Source organism: Oncorhynchus gorbuscha, linkage group LG05 (genome assembly GCF_021184085.1).
Source record: "Oncorhynchus gorbuscha isolate QuinsamMale2020 ecotype Even-year linkage group LG05, OgorEven_v1.0, whole genome shotgun sequence".
Classification (NCBI taxonomy): domain Eukaryota; kingdom Metazoa; phylum Chordata; class Actinopteri; order Salmoniformes; family Salmonidae; genus Oncorhynchus; species Oncorhynchus gorbuscha.
Genome location: NC_060177.1, coordinates 71,515,334 through 71,534,901, shown reverse-complemented (window position 1 = coordinate 71,534,901; position 19,568 = coordinate 71,515,334). Strand labels below are relative to the sequence as shown.

General features: G+C 41.9%; 3 protein-coding genes across 4 annotated transcripts; 1 reads left to right on the top strand and 2 right to left on the bottom strand.

Moving 5' to 3' along the window:
* Window positions 1-2,047: 2,047 nt before the first annotated feature.
* Window positions 2,048-12,817, top strand: idua (alpha-L-iduronidase). 2 transcript variants are annotated; one of them, XM_046351061.1, is made up of 15 exons: window positions 2,048-2,084; window positions 2,341-2,419; window positions 2,946-3,086; window positions 3,223-3,305; window positions 5,184-5,291; window positions 5,398-5,493; window positions 5,661-5,863; window positions 6,057-6,236; window positions 6,435-6,651; window positions 6,977-7,186; window positions 8,901-9,022; window positions 9,212-9,337; window positions 9,485-9,561; window positions 9,628-9,728; window positions 9,834-12,817. In XM_046351061.1, exons 3-15 carry the CDS (start codon window positions 3,064-3,066, stop codon window positions 9,932-9,934), a joined length of 1,647 nt encoding a protein of 548 aa, XP_046207017.1. In that variant the 5' UTR covers window positions 2,048-2,084; window positions 2,341-2,419; window positions 2,946-3,063; the 3' UTR covers window positions 9,935-12,817. The 2 variants fall into 2 exon arrangements, with proteins under 2 accessions (XP_046207017.1, XP_046207016.1); XM_046351060.1 differs by lacking the exon at window positions 2,048-2,084 and having other exon boundaries at window positions 2,092-2,419.
* LOC124036456 (purpurin-like) lies at window positions 10,111-12,159 on the bottom strand. Its single transcript, XM_046351062.1, has 6 exons — window positions 12,035-12,159; window positions 11,738-11,856; window positions 11,406-11,542; window positions 11,091-11,203; window positions 10,774-10,986; window positions 10,111-10,470 (listed from the first exon to the last, which is right to left on the bottom strand). Exons 2-6 carry the CDS (start codon window positions 11,852-11,854, stop codon window positions 10,460-10,462), a joined length of 591 nt encoding a protein of 196 aa, XP_046207018.1. The 5' UTR covers window positions 11,855-11,856; window positions 12,035-12,159; the 3' UTR covers window positions 10,111-10,459.
* Window positions 12,818-16,388: 3,571 nt separating the features above from the next.
* On the bottom strand, window positions 16,389-19,301 carry LOC124035245 (potassium voltage-gated channel subfamily V member 2-like). Its single transcript, XM_046348692.1, has 2 exons — window positions 17,888-19,301; window positions 16,389-17,264 (listed from the first exon to the last, which is right to left on the bottom strand). Exons 1-2 carry the CDS (start codon window positions 19,220-19,222, stop codon window positions 17,004-17,006), a joined length of 1,596 nt encoding a protein of 531 aa, XP_046204648.1. The 5' UTR covers window positions 19,223-19,301; the 3' UTR covers window positions 16,389-17,003.
* Between the last annotated feature and the right edge of the window lie 267 nt (window positions 19,302-19,568).

The following is a 19,568-nucleotide window of genomic DNA, read 5'->3' as shown; positions in this document are numbered from 1 at the left end:
TTTTTTTAAACCTTTGAATGTGTATTTAGGTTTCTCTCGCAGACTCCTGAGGAGTTATATTTCTGATATACAAATACACTTCAACCATTTTCAAAACAATGTATGGCCTTTGAGCCAATCAAAATAGCACACACCTACATATGAAGTCAGAAGTTTACATACACTTAGGTTGGAGTCATTAAAACTTGTTTTTCAACCACTCCACAAATTTCTTGTTAACAAACTATAGTTTTGGCAAGTCGGTTGTGCATGACACAAATAATTTTTCCAACAATTGTTTACAGACAGATTATTTAACTTATAATTCACTGTATCACAATTCCAGTGGGTCAGAAGTTTACATGCACTAAGTTGACTGTGCCTTTAAACAGCTTGGAAAATTACAGAAAATTATGTCATGGCTTCAGAAGTTTCTGATAGCCTAATTGACACCATTTGAGTCAATTGGAAGTGTGCCTGTGGATGAATTTCAAGGCCTACCTTGAAACTCAGTGCCTCTAAGCTTGAGATCATGGGAAAATAAAAAGAAATCAGCCAAGACCTCAGAAAAAAATGTAGACCACAAGTCTGGTTCATCCTTGGGAGCAATTTACAAATGCCTGAAGGTACCACGTTCATCTGTACAAACAATAGTACGCAAGTATAAACACCATGGGACCATGCAGCCGTCATACCGGTCAGGAAGGCGACGCGTTCTGTCTCCTAGAGATGAACGTACTTTGGTGCAAAAAGTACAAATCAATCTCAGAACAACAGCAAAGGACCCTGTGAAGATGCTGGAGGAAACAGGTACAAAAGTATCTATATCCACAGTAAAACGAGTCCTATATCGACATAACCTGAAAGGCCACTCCGCAAGGAAGAAGCCACTGCTCCAAACCCTACGGCTTGCAACTGCACATGGGGACAAAGATGGTACTTTTTGGAGAAATGTCCTCTGGTCTGATGAAACAAAAATAGGACTGTTTGGCCATAATGACCATCGTTCTGTTTGGAGGAGAAAGGGGGAGGCTTGCAAGCCGAAGAACACCATCCCAACCGTGAAGCACGGGGGTGGCAGCATCATGTTGCGGGGGTGCTTTGCTGCACGAGGGACTGGTGCACCTCACAAAATAGATGGCATCATGAGGTATGAAAATTATGTTGATATATTGAAGCAACATCTCAAGACATCAGTCAGGAAGTTAAAGCTTGGTCATAAATGGGTCTTCCAAATGGACAATGACCCCAAGCATACTTCCAAAGTTCTGGCAAATTGGCTTAAGGACAACAACAACAAGTCAAGGTATTGGAGTGGCCATCACAAAGCCCTGACCTCAATCCTATAGAAAATGTGTGGCCAGAACTGAAAAAGCGTGTGTGAGCAAGGAGGCCTGCCAACCTGACTCAGTTACACCAGCTCTGTCAGCCAAAATTCACCTAACTTAGTGTGGGAAGCTTGTGGAAGGCTACCTGAAATGTTTGATCCATGTTAAACAATTTAAAGGCAATGCTACTAATTGAGTGTATGTAAACTTCTGACCCAGTGGGAATGTGATGGAAGAAATAAAAGCTGAAATAAAGCATTCTCTCTACTATTATTCTGACATTTCACATTCTTAAAATAAATCGGTGATCCTAACTGACCTAAAACAGGGAATTTGAACTAGGATGGAATGTCAGGAATTGTGAAACTGAGTGTATTTGGCTAAGGTGTATGTCATTTTCAGACTAAAACTGTACCACATCTACACGGGTGTTATCAGAGTTCTTGTGTTGACTTGTTATGTTTCTAATTAACTTTAGATTTATAACTCCACAAATAAGTTTGTCTAATGAAGATGGAATTTACAACATGCAAAAACCATTCCCCACATTGGTATCTTGGTGTAACAGGTACTACCCAACTGTTTTATGTCACCATCCTCTAAATTAAGATTTATGTCAACCTCTTTAGCGTCCAGAATTTGTGCCAGATGAAGCTGGGAAACTGTTTCATGAGTTAGATTTTTTTATGCTACGAAGAAATGTAGTAGGCAAGAGTAAAAGTCGCTGGAGTTTTACGTCGGCACAATCAGCTGAGCGAGCGGAACTGTTACGTTGACGTATGACAACAAACTACTGTACTTAGCTAGCTATCGTTGAAGTACTGACATGTATCATTTAAAATGCTCCTTTATTTCAAGGATGATGCCTAGCTCCTAGACATGTCATAACATTTGCAGCCATTACTTGTGCGACTATGTTTATCTACGTTTTTGTTAGTAGCTTGAGTTAGCTGTCTTGCTAACATGTTCAGTTTGATGCATCCTGTAAACTTGTTTGTCTTTGCATTGTTGATGACAATACCCAATGCTGTAGGCTCTTCATATGAGATCACAGTGGATGTCGGAAAGCCATCAGGACATCTGAAACATTTCTGGAGGAGCACTGGTTTCTGGTAGGATAATGCACCTTTTTTATTTAGTTTAGAGTCATATTTTGTGGCTATGCTACCTTCCATGGCTACTTTCTGTTAGTCAATTACCACTTTGCAACAGTGTTAAAACAAAATATTTTTAAACTACCTTATTATTAAAATAAGGGCAGGATCACATGCAGAAAACCTATTTGTCATAGGCTATTTTGTATTCGTATTTATTTAGGACCCCCATTAGCAGCTACTCTTTCTGGGGTCCAACAACATTAAGGCAGTCAAAATATTACTATAACACTTTTCACAACGCATTAACTGTGTTCCCTCAGACCATTACTCTACTATCGCATATCTACAATACCAAATCTGTTTGTAGAGTGCATTTTTATCGTGTGTATGTGTGTCTCTTCACTGTGCCCGCTGTTCCATAAGGTGTATTTCTGTTTTTTAAATCTGATTGACTTTGGTAAACACAGGGATTCCCTATGGGTGGCTCAATTTGCCCGACTACTCAGTTAATTGTAAACACATGCTTTCTTCCCCTCTCCAGCCCCCCTCTTCCACACACCCAGTCCAACCAGTATGACCTGAGCAGGGACCAGGAGCTGAACCTGGCCTACGTGGGCTCAGTCCCCCATGGGGGGATTCAGCAGGTTCGGATCCACTGGATGCTGGAGCTGATCACAGCACAGTGAGTATGGGGGTGCCTGCTTTAGGGCCTTGAGGTGGGTTAGTAAATCAAATATGTACATGTTAAGTGACCTTTGTATGTTGTATATCCCATTGTGATATGATGAGTTAATCTAATTCAAAGTATTGTTTTGTAGCATTGACAAAGGAGAACTCCAGTACAACTTTAGCCAACTGGACCAGCTGATTGACCTCTTGTGGATAAATGGACTACTCCCAGGTACAGTACTTTCACCCACCTGATCTGGTGACTTTTATATATAAATAGATATATATATTATAGTTGAAGTCAGAAGTTTGCATACACCTTAGCCAACTACATTTAACTCAGTGTTTCACAATTCCTGACATTTAATCCAGGTAAAAATCCTCTGTTTTAGGTCAGTTAGGATCACCACTATTTTAAGATTGTGAAATGTCAGAATAATAGTAGAGTGATTTATTTAAGCTTTTATTTCTTTCATCACATTCCCAGTGGGTCAGAAGTTTACATACATTCAATTAGTATTTGGTAACATTGCCTTTGAATTGTTTAACTTGGGTAAAATTTGTCAGGTAGCCTTCCACAAGCTTCCCACAATTAGTTGGGTGAATTTTGTCCCATTCCTCCTGACAGAGCTGGAGTAACTGAGTCAGGTTGGCAGGCCTCCTTGCTTGCATACGCTTTTTCAGTTCTGCCCACAGGTTTTCTATGGGATTTGTGATGGCCACTCCAATACCTTGACTTTGTTGTCCTTAAGTCCTTTTGACTTAAGATATAACAAACTCCAGATATAACAAACTGACCCTAGCCCCCCGACACAAACTACTGCAGCATAAATACTGGAGGCTGAGACAGGAGGGGTCAGGAGACACTGTGGCCCCATCCGAGGACACCCCCAGACAGGGCCAAACAGGAAGGATATAACCCCACCCACTTTGCCAAAGCACAGCCCCCACACCACTAGAGGGACATCTTCAACCACCAACTTACCATCCTGAGACAAGGCTGAGTATAGTCCACAAAGATCTCCGCCATGGCACAACCCAAGGGGGGGCGCCAACCCAGACAGGATGACCACATCAGTGAATCAACCTACTCAGGTGACGCACCTGTAGTGTGGTTTTCCACTTTAATTTTGAGTGTGACTCCAAATCCAGACCTCCATGGGTTGATACATTTGATTTCCATTGATCATTTTTGTGTGATTTTGTTGTCAGCACATTCAACTATGTAAAGAAAAAAGTATTTAATAAGAATATTTCATTCATTCAGATCTAGAATGTGTTATTTTAGTGTTCCCTTTATTTTTTTGAGCAGTGTGTATATATATATATATATATATATATATATATATATGTGTGTGTGTGTGTATGTATGTATGAGAGAGCATCCCAAACATGCTGATTGGCTTAAATGTTTTGTGAGTATGCAGGCCACGGAAGAACTGGGACATTTTCATATTCCAGGAATTGTGTACAGATCCTTGTGACATGGGGTTATGCATTATCACGCTGAAACATGAGGTGATGGCAACAGATGAATGGCATGACAATGGGCATCAGGATCTCATCACGGTATCTCTGTCCATTCAAATTGCCATTGATAAAATGCAATTGTGTTTGTTGTCCGTAGCTTATGCCAGCCCATACCATAACCCCACCACCAAGGGGCACTCTGTTCACAACATTGATATCAGCAAACTGCCCGTCCACACGACACAATACACGTTGTCTACCATCTGCCCGGTACAGTTGATACCGGGATTCATCTGTGAAGAGCCCACCTCTCCAGCGTGCCAGCGGCCATCGAAGGTGAGCATTTGCCCACTGAAGTTGGATACGACGCCGAATTGCAGTCATGTCAACACTCTGGTAAAGACGAAGAGCACGCAGATGAGCTTCCCTGACAGCTTGTGCAGAAATTATTCAGTTGCCCGGGTGATGGTCTCAGATGATCCCACAAGTGAAGAAGCTGGATGTGGAGGTCCTAGGCTGGCGTGGTTACAAGTGGTCTGCAGTTGTGAGGCCGGTTGGACGTACCGCCAAATTCTCTAAAATGTCGTTAGAGGCGGTTCTATGGTTCATATTGATTTTTTTTTCTACTTGTTTGTTCCAGGTTTTGAATTGATGGGCAGTGTGAACAACTACTTCACCAACTTTGAAGACAAAATGCAGGTGGTGGAGTGGAGAAACCTGGTGCATCTCATTGCAAATAGGTATATTGGTGAGTATACTGTTCAGTGATAGGTGAACACACAGTAACCTATGTAACCTTATGGATCATTCATATAAATGGTATACTCACTAACACTATTCCTCCTGAATTACAGAGAAGTATGGCTTGGGAAGTGTATCTCTGTGGAACTTTGAAACATGGAATGAACCGAACAATCATGACTTTGACAACGTCACTGTGTCTATCCAAGGTATAAAAAATGTAAAATATTCCCACAGGTGGCATCAGTCCTGTCCCATCATACTTTCTGTAAGGAATGAAAGAAAGCATAATATAATATAATTTGATGAATAATAATTTGTATGTGGTCTGTATCTCAGCACCCACTAGAGGCTATTGGTCTGCTTCCACCTCCAGGGTTCCTGAACTACTATGATGCCTGTTCTGAGGGCCTGCGGGCTGCCAGTAGGGCCCTGCGCTTGGGCGGTCCAGGAGACTCCTGCCACACCCCACCACACTCCCCCTACTGCTGGGCTATGCTGCAGCACTGCTACAATGGCACCAATTTCTTCACTGGGGAGACAGGGGTGCGGCTGGACTACATCGCCCTGCACAAAAAGGTGGGCCTGGGACCGTGGTGTGTGTAAACTGCACACCTTCATTACTATGTTTTAACAATTACTCTGTCTGACTCTAGTCTCCTAACAAGAGAACAGTGCCTAATCCTGACAATTGAAGCACTGACAGTTTCAGGATGAAAACTGGCTTGGGCTTGTGAGACCCAGTTCAAGTTTAGGTTTTGCTTTCTTTCAGGGTGGAGGCTATTCGTTACCCATCATGGAACAGGAGATCCAGACAGTGAGAGAGATCCAGGAGCATTTCCCTCTCTTCCGAACTCTGCCAGTTTACAATGATGAGGCCGATCCATTGGTGGGCTGGTCCAAACCTCTGGCGTGGAGGGCTGATGTGACATATGCAGCCATGGTTGTCAAGGTATGAAACAGTTAACTGACTTGTCTGTTATCTGTCCTGATTGTTATCTCCTATGTCCATCAGGTTTGGGGTCAATTCCATTTAAATTCCAAACTTTCCTCATTGAAATGCATTGAGGAACATTGGAATTTCAGTATACTGTGCTTATTGAATTGACTGTATTGAAATGGAATTGACCCGAACCCTGTTGTCCACCAGGTGATCTCCCAACACCAGGACCTGCTGTTGTCTGACCAGAACAGCACCATCAACTACACCCTGCTAAGCAATGACAATGCCTTTCTCAGCTACCACCCTCATCCGTTCACTCAACGCACCCTGACGGCCCGCTTCCAGATCAACAACACCCAGCCCCCCCACGTCCAGCTGCTCAGGAAGCCTATACTGACCGTTATGGGGCTGCTTGCTCTGCTAGGTGAGGCTCTCTCCTGTAGTGACCGTCATGGGGCTGCTCGCTCTATTTATTTAACCAGGTAGGCCAGTTGAGAAGAAGTTTTCATTAACAACTGCGACCTGGCCAAGATAGAGCAAATCATTGTGACAAAAACAATAGTTACACATAAAAAATAATAATAAATAAGTAGTTATTTTCAATAGCTGTTGTCTTTTCTTGTAGTGATAAGGTGTAGAACAGTTCTTGTTTTTTCCCACCAAATTTAGGTGGGACTTAATCTGTCTACCCAGATGTTCTAACTTTTTATGAAATTATCTTTAGTTTTTTATTATGGTTTTGCAAAAAGGAGAGACTCAAGTACTGTCTGAGGTTGTGGAGGTTGGGGGGACCGACAACAACACTGTGGGGATCCTTGCCAGCACCCATGACCCCCTCATGTCCTGGACCTCTGACAGCTGGCAAGCCACTGTGCTGATCTATAACAGCGATGACACCAGCACATCTACCACCACTGACCTCATTAGGGTGTCTCTCAAAGGATTCACAGGACAGCAAGGTGCGTGTTGACGAATGTCTGAATCAGGACATAGTTTTACTTCATATGTAGAGTGCATTCAGAAAGAATTCAGACCTCTTCCATTTTTCCACATTGTTACGTTACAGCCTTATTCTAAAATGGATTGAATAAAAAATCCTAAATCTACACACAATACCCCATAATGACAAAGCGAAAACAGATTTTTAGAAGTCTTTGCAAATGTATAAAAATAAAATAAATAACATACCTTAATACTTATGTAAATCAGACACTTTTCTATGAGACTCGAAATTGAGCTTAGGTGCATCCTGTTTCCATTGATCATCCTTGATATTTTTACAACTTGGAGTCCACTTGGTATATTCAATTTATTGAACATGATTTGGAAAGACACACATCTGTCTATATAAGGTTCCACAAAACAAAGCCATGAGGTCAAAGGAATTGTCTGTAGAGCTCCGAGAAAGGATTGTGTCGACACAGATCTGGGGAGGTGTACCAAAAAAAGTCTGCAGCATGGAAGGTCCCCAAGAACAGTGGCCTCCATCATTCTTAAACGGAAGAAGTTTGGAACCACCAAGACTCTTCCTAGAGCTGGCCGCCAGGTCAAACTGAGCAATCGGAGGAGAAAGGCCTTGGTCAGGGAGGTGAAGAAGAATCCAACGGTCACTTTGACAGAGCTCCTCTGTGGAGATGGGAGAACCTTCCAGAAGGACAACCATCTGTGTAGCACTCCACCAATCAGGCTTTGTGGTAGAGTGGCCAGACGGAAGCCACTCCTCAGTAAAAGGCACATGACAGTCTGCTTTGAGTTTTCCAAAAGACACCTAAAGACATGATTCTCTGGTCTGATAAAACCAAGATTGAACTCTTTGGCCTAAATGCCAAGCGCCGTGTCTGGAGGAAACTTGGCACAATCCCTACGGTGAAGCATGGTGGTGGCGGCATCATGCTGTAGGGACCATTTTTAGTGGCAGGGACTGGGAGACTAGTCAGGATCGAGGCAAAGACGAACGGAACAAAGTACAGAGAGATCCTTGATGAAAACCTGCTCCAGAGTGCTCAGGACCTCAGACTGGGGCTAAGGTTCACCTTCCAACAGGACAACGACCCTAAGCACACAGCCAAGACAATGCAGGGAGTGGCTTCGGGACAAGTTTCTGAATGTTCTTGTGGTCCAGCCAGAATCCGGACTTTAACCTGATCGAACATCTCTGAAGAGACCTGAAAATATCTGTGCAGCAATGCTCCCCATCCAACCTGACAGAGCTTGAGAGGATCTGCAGAGAAACTCCCAAAATACAAGTGTACCAAGCTTGTATCGTCATACCCAAGAAGTCCCAATGCTGTAATCGCTGCCAAAGGTGTGGAGTAAAGGGTCTGAATACTTATGTAAATGTGATGTCTCAGTTTAATTGTAATAAATGAGCAAACATTTCTAAAAACATTTTGTTTTATCATTATGGGGTATTGTGTGTATATTGACACAAAAACAATTGAATACATTTTAGAATAAGTCTGTAACGTAACAAAATGTGGATAAATTCAAGGAGTTTGAATACTTTCTGAAAGCACCATATATAGTCAACTTTAAATGTTTATTTGATGTTGCAAACAAAATTGCAGTTGGATTCAAATGTATTATCAGTTCCATAAGTATTGGATTTGAACTGTTAGTAGATGAGCAAAATAGTGACTTCAGCAGTTTCATAAATTGTGATTTTGACTTTAGGACTTGTGTATGTAACATATTACCTGGACAACAATGTGACCAACCCATCCCAGCTGTGGCAGAGCATGGGCAGCCCAGACTACCCCACAGCAGAGCAGTTCAGACAGCTGAGGAACATTGAGGTACAAAGAAAAACACCCTCTTCCATGAAAATAACATTTCTCTCAAATAACTAACCTTGTATTTCAGTCAATCACATCATAAATTCCTCTTCTTTTTAAGTGACAGCAATGTATGAACATGGTCAGTTTTTTATGGAATGAACTACAGCCATTGTAGCTGAGCTGAATGGTTTGTTGATTTAACCCTAGGATCCTCAGGTGGATGGACCTCTGCCCTTCCCTGCTGAAGGCATCCTGACCATGTGGGCCAAGCTCTATGTGCCCTCTGTCCTCCTCATACATGTGTGTGCCCAGCCCAAGGCCACGCCAGACCAGGTCAGTGCCACCAGCTGACATGGACTTTGATGACAGTATTATCCACACCTTGGTGATTAATTTGTCTATCATTTCTTAGGATGGTATTTTTAAACTGTCCTGTTAAATCATCAATACCCTAACTGTATTTTATTGATCTCCTATAAGGTGAATGGATTGCGATTCATCAGCATCACAAAAAGCCAAGTTATGATTGTGTGGAAAGATGATTGTGTAAATTCCAAGTAAGTACTTTTTTGGGGGGGGCTCTTCTACTTAGTGGTGAGTTGACATGTCTTGTTTTTTTGTAGGTGCATTAAGACTTTTGAGGTGGAGTTCTCCAAAGACCAGGAAGAATTCAAGAGGGTAAACACCCGGGATACCATTTTCACGTCCTATGTATATTCACCAGGTAAAAATGGTTTAGAAAGTTAACTTTCTTTTGTGATCTTATGCAATAGTTGGCCTGTATTAAGCATTGTGGATTCACATTTGAAAATGTGTCATTTGATTACAGAAAACCTGGAGGTTAGTGGTAGCTACAGAGTACGAGCTGTGGACTACTGGGGAAGAACTGGAGAATATTCACTGACTGAGAAATATTCAGAGGAAAACTAATTTAACTAGTGTTTCCTACATGGTACCATGACTGATTGTACAAAAGCATATTTCGTTTGTAAAATTTTTACTTTCAGAAAATATAAATCAGCATTATTGACTTAGTCTGATATGTTTGTTTACATGGAATAAATTTTCCATAAATATTTTGTAATTTCACAATCAATAAGTAAAACTTTTACCATTTTAAATATTTTTTTAATGCTCATGAGACAGTGATAACAATAGAATGCTCATGTTTTTCCCCTGGACAATGTACTCACCAAGCCAACTAAGTTTCTTTAAACTCTATTGTTGCCAACACAAACTGATGAACAGTGAATGAGCAATAACATAGTGTCTTCTACAATGTAGAAAATAAAGTAGGTGTCCAAACTTTTGACTGGTACTGTACATGAGGGGCATAATATCATTTTTATATAAAAAAATCTTATGCGATTTCCCTCTTCAGTCATCAGTAAATATCTCTGTCCAAGCCAGCACGTTGTAGGGATCCCTTGGCAGCAGTTCCTTCATAGTAGACATTCAGCAAGCTCCTGTTGAGCAGAGAAAAATCAGAAGAGGGTCAACTGGGATGCTAAATTTGTTGGACATCCCAAAAATAAACATTTGCTTTAGTTGTAGAAAGCACATTTATGCTGGTAATAAATATTTGTTGAGTAGGAGATGAGTTAAGTAAGTCTCAGTGAATGTTTAAAGGCGGCACTCAGCATTTACAGTAATGCAGACAACACTGATCCTTCCTCTTTGATGGTGTAGTCCGGATTACTATAAAGCATTTCATAACAATTGTTGATGTAAGGGCTTTATAAATAAAATATGAAAAATGTAACCCATACCAGACTGCAGCACGGGCTCAAATTGTCCAGCCATGCAGATCTCTTCCTGCTTGGCGCGAATGCTCCTCTGGATGGCTGGTGGCAGGCCACGGGGGTTACGGGAGAATATCAGGGAGTAGCCATCCTCACAGCTTCCATCATCCTTCAGGGTACGGCAGGCATATGTGATGGCATAGTTGTCATAGTCGGTGTCAATCACCCAGTAGTTGTCACCTGAGAGAAGAGGAGAGTATTGTGAGTATTGTGCGCAGCTTACTAGTTGTTATTTCTGCATCTGTAAGTGTATTTGTGTATAACGGTATATTTAGTAGACGTACCTCCGCTGGACAGATAGCTGGCCAGTCCCTGGTAGTTCATGAACATCTTTCCAGGGGTGGTAGAGTCTGGCACAGTGTACTGGGCAGCCATGTCAGCGCACACAACCCAGAATCTGTAAATAGGGGAAAGTATTTCCAATCAACTTATCATAGATAAAGCCATTTTACATGAATACTGTAAGTTAAACATGTAGTAGATGTAAGGTTTTCAGTTTGACCCTTATACACAGATTTGGTAAGCCATGTTCCATTTAAGACTATTACTACTTTTAAGACTTACCATTTCATCAGAAATAACCTCCAGGCAGCTCTTACCCAAAAAGTGTGACACGTCCCTTGGAGGCGGCGACCATGGAGCCGTCGTCACCGATGGCGTACTCAGCTGAGATGTTGTCCTGGAGGAACAGTCCCTCAGGGTCCTTCTTCTGCAGAGCGTACCACTTCCCTGCGTACTGGAGCACACACAGATAAACTGGTTGGTTGAAGAGCCTTGCAGGTAGCCTAGGCAATTATTATTTCCTCCATACTGAAGCAGGAGTGTTGCAACTATTTTTCTAGCTGTGTACTGTGGCACTAGCACATAAAAAAAGATGTAGGGCCTTGCAGGACAGTTTGGTCTTCTATAGAGGACTGTTTGTTTTACTCACTCTCTTGGGGTCAAAGTCCTCCTTGACATTGAAGCTGTCCACCACACAGGAGGCAGCCCAACTCTGCTCCAGACCCGCCAGAAGCACCACCACAAGGGTCAGCATATGGAAGTTCATTTCTAGAGAAGAGATAAATTCCATAAGTATAACTTCATATGTAATAAAAACAAAATCAATATTTTGATAAAGCACAATAGCTGGTCCTCTCAATTGGTAACTACATTTTTATAAAAAGCCCATAACATAAAAATTCACAGCAACATTTTAACATTCCCATGAAAAGTTGCAAAAACATACCGTTCAGGGACAAAGCAAGAGGTTAAGCTTCGATGAAGTTGCAGGTATGCGTTTCTCTTGTGTCTAGAATCCTTATATACACAAGGCACAGACGAGCTCACTGATTATATTTTCACATCTTGGTCCTAAATGGAGGGTTAAATCTTAATCTATTACTAATCCGGTTAACAAAATCCTACCCAAAAACTGTTGCACTTTCCCATACACAATGAAATGGCTTTATGTAATTGTAGCAAGGGTATTTTCTAGTCTAAACACAGAGAAAGCACATCTAGGGAATTAGTTTACCTTAACCAAGCCAAAGTACTGTTTACATATGGGCATGGCAACACCAAGGTATTAGATAGTTCTTTAGTGACATGGAAATTAAATGGAAATAAATTACATGCATGTCTTATCAGTTGGTAACATATTCATTGAACAATGATTAATAATCAGGGATTGGATATCAAGTTCTGGCAGTTGAAGAGTAAACAATTATTCAATTGTAAGAATACATGCTTTATAAAATTAACGGTCCACGTGGGACTGTTAATGCCCCTGGGTTAAGTAACATGATCTGTTGCACCAGTTTGGTTCTGTAAGCTCAGACAAAATGTTCTTGGACAGACCGCTGAAGCACATTTACAAGAGGGTTGACGCCAGGTGAAATGGGTGCATAAGTGTCATTTCTGAAAATGATTTCAGTGAGCAAAGCCATACATTGGATCATCCCTTGCTAATATATACTGTGCACTATAGATATACATAGTTGACAAATAAAGCTTTTGTCTTTTTCTATAATTAACCACTTCTGTCATTGTTGCCTGGGGATGAGCTTGAATTACTGAGTCTTGGCACCTTTGGCTTTCGGCCATGACAACACAGTGCCAGGTCAAGGGTCTGCTCCACTCCAGTCATGACAGCAAACCACAGTCGTTTACGTGCATGGCCATGACACAGAACAGTACGATCTTGTTTCATGTAATAATGTTTGTAATAATGCTGGTTTCATGTAGCTTCAGTTTTAATGTCCAGAAGATTAGAAATAACAAATATTAGAGTTGATGGTTGATGAATGACGCTTCATATAGTGTAGACTAGAGGGGGGGATCCATTATAGCATATCCATTACTCAAAAACAAAGGAAGTGTGACCAAAAAAAAGAAGTTATTGAAGCAAGTGCAAGGAAAATGGAGAAAGGATGAAAGAATGATGATTCAAAGACAGAATAAATATTTACCATTTATTTATCAAGTAGTATGTATGACATTGTCATCAGGGTGTGTAACAAGGGTACAAACATTTAACTTTACTTACAATAGTGCATTTGTGATATTACAGTTGAATCCAAATAGCAAGCCATTATTTTATATGCCATGTAAATGACTACAAAAAACTATATTTGGTCTCCAGACCAAGTGAGGGTTTATCGGTTAGAGTGCACACGTCAGTAAAATAACTGTGCCGGAGAGTTTTGGACCAAGTATATCCAGGAAAATAAGAGTGGAAAAATGCAGGAGCAATGTGAAGAGCTTCACAGTAACTTCTCCCAGTGCCAGCTCATTTCAAAATCGACTCTTCACTGGCTGTAGTGAGAGACCAGAAAAAAAAGTAGGTGTCAAGTTTCTATACAGAAACAATAAAGTGTTGAATAAAATAAAGCAGCTGTTTTTACTGCCATATGTTGTTATTCAGGCTATTCCTATAGAACATGCAAAATACCTATTGATGGACCTATATCTAAGCATGCAAATGTGTTTACTTAAAAGGACAAACATGAGAGCAAATTTGCCAGTGATCTCTTAAAAACAAACATGGACGTTTACCTTCTGCTAGCGCCTTGGCAATTTTCTCTTGTTCTTCACGAACCTTCTTCTCCTCTTCCTCAATCCTTCTTTCCTCTGCAGCAATAGGCTTTAGTTCATCTGAAATTAATTTAGAGGGGGAGAGGGTGTTAAAATCAAAACTTAAAATGGAATTACTTCTGGAAAAAAATTAAACACCATATGATGTACCTGTAATCTATTTATGTTTAGAACTATGAAGAATCCTATGTTATTGCAGGTTTTCAACAAGTTGGAGGTCAGTGTCTGCATGGCTTCAATGTTAAGGTTGCTAGTTTAGCTAACGTTAGTCTGTGGCCACAGTATAGGACATTTGTACTCTAACGTTAGTATGCCACCACCTGAGGCGTCCATACGGCATGCCGCCTGTCTGCAGTGTGAGTCAATGCAAAACCTTTATTCAAGGTTCACAACTCACCATATCTCCTCTTGCCAAATACTATACCAGCTAACAAAGCTGAGTACCTTGCGGTCTGTAATGAGAAACAAATTACGCATATCAGACAGTCAGACAGTATCACTCAGGCAATGATTTAATGCTAATTAGACAAACGCTAGCTAATTCACGGGCTTTTTTATTTCACATTTATTTAACTAGGCAAGAACAAATTAAGAACAAATTCTTATTTACAATGACGGCCTACCCCGGCCAAATCCCAACGACACAGGGCCAATTGTGCACCGCCTTATGGGCCTCCCCATCACGGCCAGTTGGGATACAGCCTGCAATGTCAAAACTGTCAGCTAACTCTACGTCCGTCCCCTCGCCCATACCCGGGCGCGAACCAGGGACCCTCTACACACATCGACAACTGTCACCCACGAAGCATCGTTACCCATCGCTCCACGAAAGCCGCGGCTCTTGCAGAGCAAGGGGAAACACTACTTCAAGGTCTCAGAGCAAGTGACGTAACCGATTGAAACGCTATTTAGCGCGCACCGCTAACTAAACTAGCCGTTTCACATCCGTTACAATTGCAGGTTTGGAAGTAATAGCTATGTGTTGAAAATGTAGCTAGCTAACGTTATTAATTATTCCACTAGCTAGGTGGTTAGTTAGCCAGCTGTCTGAGTTTGGCAGAGGTCTTGGACAATGCAGCATTGTTATGCAACTTATTCGCTGCAAATTAGGAAACAATTCACGATTTATTTTTAAACAAAACTACTTTCAACAGCAAGTTACACAAATGTGTTGCCACAAACCTTAATAAGCGGTGACACTGCCACTGGAGGGACCATTTTGCTGTTGGTTAGCCTGCTTCGAAATTTTGCACAACAACAGCACCAGAGGTCACTCTACTGATGAAAAGGATTGTGGGAAATTGCCGGTGTCTAATTTTGTTAGCGCTATCTGGAATCCTTGGGATGTCCCTCCCGTTAACCATAACCTTTACCTAATCTTAATCATGGATTAAACCATTGAAAATACTGTAATGAAACAGTCCCAATGATCCCATATAGCGTTATCAAAGCCACAACGTCAAAGACATTTCTATTTCAACAATGTTTCTTTTTAAAATACAATTTTAAACCTAATCCTAACCTCAACCACATTGCTAATTGTATGCCTAATCCTAACCTTACATTAAGACCAAAAACCTCATGTTTGTTGTTGTCATGAATTTTTACGATATGGACATTTAACTTTGTGGCTGTGATAACTCGTGAAACCCCCTTCAAATTCACTTGTGGTTCATATGTTTTATAAAATTACAAAAAATATCTTAATTTTATCAAACTTTATAATCCTAAATTTCATAACCGAGTATTTAGCTAAATGTTCTAGATTATCAAGTGTGACTTATTAAAATCGTTCACCACCTTCTGCTCTATCAACACTAACCACAAGATGCCAGCAGCTGCAAGCTTTTGTGGGTCTTTGCTTCAGCCAGGTAGCAGGCTAATTGGGCAGGATCAGACAGATTAGTAGAGTATGGGATCTACTCCTGCTGTAGTGAATGTATTTGCTACAGAAAGCTTATCATCATGGTAAAGTGTTCATACATTCCAAAGCCTATTTTAATGATGCAAAACATACCCTCACAATCAGTAGGTAAAATATGTTGTTTAGTTTTTCCATCTGGGATTTGGCCTCAATCTTGCTCGGCATGACAAATGAATGGCAGCAATTTACAACAACCCCTCCTCTTCCTTTAGGCTTGGCCCAGCTTCCCCACCTGCCCAACTGTCCTTATGTCATGTTCGTGCTTCACGTAGTCATTGTTTTCAAAGCACTCCAAAGCCAGCTGCAGGTACTGAGGTAGAATAGTGATCAGGTCCACCGTGTTGAGCATGCTCCTGGCGAAAGTCTGGAGGTCAGGTGTGGACACATTTACAATAACCCCTCTCTTTAGTTATTATGCCCACAGCCTCTGGAATAGCCTGCCAGAAAACCTGTGAGGGGGTGGGGGGGCTGAAACTGTGGACATATTTAAATCACATTGCGTTGCAAAATGTACACATCATTGCTTTATTAGTGAGTGACCATGTTTGCCTCTGCAGCAGTAATATAACGGCACATACAAAAATCATGTAGCATTATTTCTCTTTATTGAGCGTACAAGATATGATTGCAAAATCAAATCTCATTAAAGCTCCATGTTATTCAAGTGTTCAAAAAATACAAATTAAAACTGAGAAGCAGCATGTGACATAAAGGACATTAAGCAAAGTAGAAAGTGTTTCAATCATTAAATGCATAAAAATATATATAAAAAAGGAGCAAATAGAATCAACTTGACCTGACAGGGCAAGTTGCTCCATAGCTGTGGAGCTCTTTATGACAATGCACTGTCTATATGGTATTGTTAACAGGCCTACCTTTTGGGGGAGAAGCACTCTCATTTGGTAATATGTGTGAAGTGCAGGGGTAGAAATGGAGAAAGAAAATCACTCCTGTATTCCTCCAATGTAAAATGCAAAATTTTACATCGCAAAATGTTTTCACGTCCAGAACCCCCTTCCCCCAGACTCCCTCCCATTTCCACCCCTGGGGAAGCATATCTGATGGGTAAGACAAATGGGTTTTCAGCAATTTCAAAGTTAACATTACTTTATTCAACCCGATACTATATATGTTGCCAATGTAAGAAAGATCAGGCAGATATTGTGTCTTACAAAGTCCTAAACAGTTAGCTGTAGCATCATGTAGTGTGTCCAACTCCACAACAAAGTGAGATCTTCATTGCTGTCCTTTTGGCAAACCTAATTTTCCCCCGGTTCTTCATGTTTGCGGTGTACTCGTGGGATTTCAGTTTGGCGTAGTAGTCTGAGAACTTGTTGAAGAGGATGGAGATGGGTAGTCCGTTCAGTATGATTCCAAAGGAAATACAGAAGAAAGCAAAGAGACGCCCCAGGATGGTCTCTGGATACATGTCTCCATAGCCCACGGTGGAGATGCTGACCTGGAGGGCAGAAATTACAAGAGTTATGGAACTTGAACCCCTTTCACAGTGAAAATGTAAAAGTGTTATCTGTCCCACTTCAGTCACGACTTAAGAAATTCTTATCATACCCTTTCAGAAAGATATATACAGGGCCTAATAGTGGCCTGACTTTATGTCCAGAGTGTTGATCATAATTAAGCACATATGGCATGCTTCATGTGAACAGGCATGGACATGGACAGATACACATATTCAAATGGAGGTGCGCTGACCTAAGGTCCACCCTGTAATAGCATTATAGTATTAAGACACTATCCAGGAACCATATAAACCATCCATTTAAATCATGTCAGGCCATGCAGTTCATATGAAACAGTTACTGGTACTTTGATCAGTGTTTAAGCTTATCATTCAGTTAGTGGCCACTGACAGCCATTAGTACACAGTGCAGAAGGTAGTATTATGAGGTGACTACAGAGTGAGCCATAGACCAGACACACTACAGACCTGAAGCCAGACCTGAGCCTCCCTGCATCATCGCTGGAAGATCACCAGAAACAAAGCTGAATATAAAGCTACAGAGAATGAAAGTTTGACTTTTAAAAAACTCCTAACGGTCTATTGTGAACTAATATACTTACAGCAGCCCACCACCATGCATGGGGGATGCTTGTGAAGTTGGTTTGGGGCACGTCATGCTCCACAGTGTAGACCATGGCAGAGAAGGCGAAGATTCCCATGGCAATGAAGAGGAAGAGGCAGCCCACCTGCTGGTAGCACTGGCGGAGTGTGAAGCCAAACGCCCTCAGTCCGGTGGAGTGGCGCGCCAGCTTCAAGATACGAAATATACGCATCAGCCGCATAATCCGCAACACCTGGCCCAGCTTCCCCACCTGCCCAACTGTCCTCATGTCGTGTTCGTGCTTCACATAGTCATTGTTTTCAAAGCACTCCAAAGCCAGCTGCAGGTACTGAGGTAGAATAGCGATCAGGTCCACCGTGTTGAGCATGCTCCTGGCGAACGTCTGGAGGTCAGGTGTGGACACCAGCCTGAGCAGATACTCCATGGTGAAAAAAGCAATGCACAGAGACTCCACAAATTCACAGTAGGTCTTCCCGCTCAATTGGCCAGAGGGAGTCTTGTACTGCATATCCTCTACTGTGTTGAGTGTCATTGCCACCAGGGATACCAGGACAAACAGGCTGGAGACCAAGGCCATGAGCTTGGCAGGGACAGATGAGAAAGGTTTTTCCATTAGGTTCCAGATCACTCTGCGGTTATGGCCCATGAACATGTCCTGAAACAGCTCCTCATTCTCCTCGATCTCCACCTCGGCCTCCAGCTCTCTCTGGATGTTCAGCTGCTCGTTTATTTCGTCCTGTCGCTCCTCAAAGGAAATCCGGCAGCAGCGGTGGGTGTTCTTGATCCTCACACCCCAGTAGTTGATCTCCTCCAGAAAGTTTCTGGGACACAGCTCATCTTTTATCCACAGCACCCCAGTTCTGTAGAAGGTGAAGATGTTGTTGAAAATCTCTGGGTCCCTGTCGAAGAAGTACTCATTTTTCTTGACTTGGTAATCGTCACACAGGTCCAGTTTCTTGTTGTGGTCTGTATAGGTGGCAAGCCGCCCTATCCTAGTTTTGGGGTACCTGGCCGCCAACCGGTAAGCTATCTGATAGGACTTCCCCCCAACATTGATGTTGAGATTGTAATTCTTGGTGGGTGAAGCCAGCCTTGAAAGAAGAGCCAAAGGCTTCTCATCTTCCTCATCCTCATACTCAGAGTAGATGTCATAAATGTCCTTGCTCAGTTCCTGCATGGAATTCCACTCTTTTATACAGCTGTCCTTGGTGAATGGAAGGGTGCTGTCTTCTGAGGGTCTTCTAAGTTCAGCACTAGGCCCGGTGACTTTGTAGTTAGGGAAGAGGCTCTGCCTCCTGTTCCAAAGGTTGAGCATCCTCCCGGTGCTTCCCATGTCGTTGCCTTCCGTGGGCTATACAGCAGACGGCAGATTGAAATCTGGGAGCATTACTGTTCTACTTTAATACCCCCCTCTGATTAAGCACATGCAGAGGATGTTAGCAGGATGCATTGCGTGCCACGGCCCCATCAATGATGCTGACAGAGGATCCATGTGCTTACAGAATATTTACATACCATTATCCCCTCCCAAGCTCCTCTGGCTCTGTGTGTAATGTAAGTGCTTTAATGTGTTTGGACCCCAGGAAGAGTGGGGATCCCTAATAAATACACATATGTCTGTCAGTGAACACACTTCATCAACTCACTTCCTTAGAGTCTGTAAACAAGTGTGTATACGG

What these genes read in the sequence shown, in the direction of transcription:
- idua (XM_046351060.1), top strand. Translation starts at nt 2,271, where the DNA reads ATGTTCAGTTTGATGCATCCTGTAAACTTGTTTGTCTTTGCATTGTTG. An exon ending in CGTCACTGTGTCTATCCAAG is followed by an intron (nt 5,494 to 5,660) that starts GTATAAAAAATG and finishes TTCCACCTCCAG; the next exon opens with GGTTCCTGAACTACTATGAT. An exon ending in ATGCAGCCATGGTTGTCAAG is followed by an intron (nt 6,237 to 6,434) that starts GTATGAAACAGT and finishes GTTGTCCACCAG; the next exon opens with GTGATCTCCCAACACCAGGA.
- LOC124035245 (XM_046348692.1), bottom strand. Translation starts at nt 19,222, where the DNA reads ATGGGAAGCACCGGGAGGATGCTCAACCTTTGGAACAGGAGGCAGAGC. An exon ending in ATGCATGGTGGTGGGCTGCT is followed by an intron (nt 17,265 to 17,887) that starts GTAAGTATATTA and finishes TCTGCCCTCCAG; the next exon opens with GTCAGCATCTCCACCGTGGG.
- LOC124036456 (XM_046351062.1), bottom strand. Translation starts at nt 11,854, where the DNA reads ATGAACTTCCATATGCTGACCCTTGTGGTGGTGCTTCTGGCGGGTCTG. An exon ending in AGGACTTTGACCCCAAGAGA is followed by an intron (nt 11,543 to 11,737) that starts GTGAGTAAAACA and finishes TGTGTGCTCCAG; the next exon opens with TACGCAGGGAAGTGGTACGC. An exon ending in GGACGTGTCACACTTTTTGG is followed by an intron (nt 11,204 to 11,405) that starts GTAAGAGCTGCC and finishes CCCTATTTACAG; the next exon opens with ATTCTGGGTTGTGTGCGCTG.